Source organism: Emiliania huxleyi (genome assembly GCF_000372725.1).
Source record: "Emiliania huxleyi CCMP1516 chromosome Unknown EMIHUscaffold_203, whole genome shotgun sequence".
Classification (NCBI taxonomy): domain Eukaryota; phylum Haptophyta; order Isochrysidales; family Noelaerhabdaceae; genus Emiliania; species Emiliania huxleyi.
The window spans coordinates 189,691-192,734 of NW_005200571.1; the positions used below are offsets into that span (position 1 = coordinate 189,691).

General features: G+C 64.6%; 2 protein-coding genes across 2 annotated transcripts in view; one reads left to right on the forward strand and one right to left on the reverse strand.

Annotated features, from left to right (window-relative positions):
* Positions 1 to 183: 183 nt before the first annotated feature.
* On the forward strand, positions 184 to 1,473 carry EMIHUDRAFT_234358 (hypothetical protein; the record flags this gene model as incomplete). The annotated part of the gene is made up of 1 exon (XM_005781359.1): positions 184 to 1,473. One exon carries the CDS (start codon positions 184 to 186, stop codon positions 1,471 to 1,473), a length of 1,290 nt encoding a protein of 429 aa, XP_005781416.1.
* Positions 1,474 to 2,426: 953 nt separating this feature from the next.
* The window catches only part of EMIHUDRAFT_113956 (hypothetical protein), a gene marked incomplete at both ends in the record, with an annotated part of 3,361 nt that continues 2,743 nt past the window's right edge, over positions 2,427 to 3,044 (reverse strand). The window contains one exon of the mRNA XM_005781360.1: positions 2,427 to 2,843. Coding sequence (XP_005781417.1) covers positions 2,427 to 2,843 — 417 coding nt within the window. The remainder of the gene's footprint in view (positions 2,844 to 3,044) is intronic.

Here is a 3,044-nt window from a genome sequence, read left to right on the forward strand (position 1 = left end):
ACGTACTGATTTTTATTTTCGCAAAGAAATTTCTTTCGTTCTCCCCTGGTGTGTGCGGTGCTTTTAATTCTTGCTTTGCCGAAAAATTCTTTTTTGCGGGCGCTTCAGCTGGATAGGCGAGCGCGCCCCCGGCGACTCGCAGCTGCAAGGCGAGCGCGCGCCCCCGGCGAGCGAGCTCACGCAATGTCAAGCCTCACGCACACCCTGCACCTTGGCCTCCTTCTGTACTCTCTCGTCTGGCTCCGCCACTTCTGGATCGTGGCGAAGCGGTGGCGTCTGTGGCAAGATACCCGCCGAGCGCTCTCCGAGACCTTCGCTTGGGAGGCTCAGGCAGTCTTTTTACGGCGGCGCAAGCGAGAGCGGATTGGAATCGCCGTCGAGTTCTGCCAGCTAGTCGCGATGACCATCTCGGAGGACAGTATCGCCCGGTGCGTCAGGATGCTAGCCGTATTTGGGAGTGACGTCGAGCCAGTGGTGGTTGGCCTGTTCCGATCTCTGCAGACGTCGCTGCAGTCGCACGAGTGGTTTCTAGGTTGGTGGTGCGCTCTGGTCGCAGTCTACATCGCCGCGGGCTGCCTCGCCGCACTCCGTGCCTTGAAGATTCGGCTGCCGCGCCTCCTCCGAAGGCACACCTCTGAGCACTCTGGCACGATCCTGCTGGAGTGGGGTCTTATCCCGGTCCTCGAGGCGTGCTTTCAAATGCTAGCGTGCGACAGCCAAAGGCTACAGGACGACGAAGAGATCGTGTGCTTCAGTGGCAAACACGCTTTCCTCTACCTGCCGATCTCGCTGTGCCTGCTCGTCACGTTGATACCCCTCGGGCTCCGCCACGCGGCTGCCAAGGGGGACCAGTCGCCGGAGCTCTACTATCTGCCGAGGTTCGAGGTGGTCGACTGTTTTGCGCGCATCGCCGTCTCGGCGTTGTACGCGCTGCTGGCCCAGCCGCGCCCACGGGCCTTCCTCGTCCTCACGATAGCGGTCATCGTTTCGCTGCTGGCCGCATGCTACTACCTCCAGCCCTGCCTCGGCAAGGCGCGGAACTACGAGTTCAACCACGCGCGCACGGCATGCTACGCTGGCGTGTGCTGGGCCGCACTCGTCGCCTTGCTCCAAGAAGGCAACCGGCCCGGCGTCTTTGAGGCGGGGCTGCTTGCGCTGTGCGTTGGGCTGCCCGCCGTCATGTGCGTGGGGTGGCGGCTGAGCCAGCGCCGAGGGGCGAGGATGCCAGCCTCGCACTGGGCCACCAGCGCCAGCCGCGGCGGCAGCGCAGTGGGCCCCCCGCAGCGGAGCGGCCAGCGCGGGAGCCACGGGGGCGTGAGAGTGAGCGCCGGGCTTAGCGGCAAGACTGAGAGCCCTGCCGTGCGAAGGAGCGTGGTGCTGGATGTGCTCTCGAGATGGAGCGCGGGGGGCGGGCGGAGGCGGACAAAGTCAAGCGGGACTGCCGGGCAGGGCCCGTGGGCGAGACTGCGCTAGCGGTATGTGACTCATGTGTACCACGTTGACAACACGACAAACTCACTCGCGCTCTCAGGAGCGAGAATTCCAGAGAGAGAGAGAGAGAGAGAGAGAGAGAGAGAGAGAGAGAGAGAGAGAGAGAGAGAGAGAGAGAGAGAGAGAGAGAGAGAGAGAGAGAGAGAGAGAGAGAGAGAGAGAGAGAGAGAGAGAGAGAGAGAGAGAGAGAGAGAGAGAGAGAGAGAGAGAGAGAGAGAGAGAGAGAGAGAGAGAGAGAGACCATTATGACACTAGGAGATGGGTATACGACTCTTCTACAAAGGAGCAGTCCCAACACATGTTAGGCAACGCAAGCCTTTCAATTAAGCCCCGCTTGAACGCGTCGGGCGAGCTCGTGATCCTCGCGGCTCGAGCGAACAGCTCCCACCGCCTGCTGGCCTAGGGTCGAAGCTGGTCGAGTCGATTGCGTCGTCAGGCACGCGTTACCATCCCAAGCGGGCCATTGACTGATGTCGGCAGCAAACCACCCGCAGCGTGGGCATGCGTTGCCATTGTACGCGTCGCGCCGATTTATAGCGACGAGAGACAGCGTCTGAAGGCTATTTTTGCCCGCGACACCGATATGCGGTTGACGTTGAGGGCCCGCGGTTGTGGCTAGTGGAGGATGCTGTACAATCCGAGGGCGTTCCCATGGCCTCACGCGTCACGGGCCCGGGGCGAGATTTTTAACTGTGTAGCTCGATTTTGACCCAGAACTACAACACAGAACGGCCCCAAATCGGCCCGGAACCGACCCGTGGGCCCGTCTGCCGCACCCAGCTCCGCCGGGAGGGGCGCGCGCCGTCCCCGCGGCTCGGGCGGGCCACGCAAACGCGGCGGGAGAGCTTCCAGTGCCCTGTGAGTGCCGTCACACCTCACACCGCCTCAAATAGGTCCCAAAGTGGGGTTTGCCTCAAGTGTGAACGTCGCCGACGCTATCCGGCGCTCCTTCCGCCCTCCCCGCGCGCCTCGATGGCTCGCCACGCCTCCTCGACGAGCGCGAAGCACTCTCCGGCGCGCGGGTGGCCGCACCGATCTGGGTGGAGCCGCCGCACCAGCTGCAAGTACCGCTTCCGGCTCGCCTCGCGGCCCGTCAACCGCTGCAGCCCAAGGCAGCCCCAAGGGTCCTGCACAGCGCTGGGGGCTCCAGCGAGCACCGCCGCCACGAGAGCGTCCACCGCGCAATCGACGTCGACGATGCCGCCGCTCGACCCTGCGTCGCCGCTGCTGGACCCACCGCAGCCGCCGCCGCCGCCGCAACCGCTCCCGCCGCCGCTCCCGCCGCCGCTCCCTCCCCCTCCGCCGCTCCCACCGCCCCCGCCCGCCTGGCGCTGGCGCTGGCGGCTGGCCGCCTAGGTAAGGTGAGGTAAGGTAAACTTCTCCACACACAAGGGTGGTGGGGCAAGGGGGGGCGGCCCTCGCGACTCCACGTCTAGAAGACGGGAGCCTCGTGGCATGCCCAGTGCGCGTGGGTGAGCGATGCGTGTGTGTGTGTGTGCGTGTGCGTGCGCGTGCGTGTGCGCGTGCGCGTGCGTGTGTGTGTGTGTGCCTGT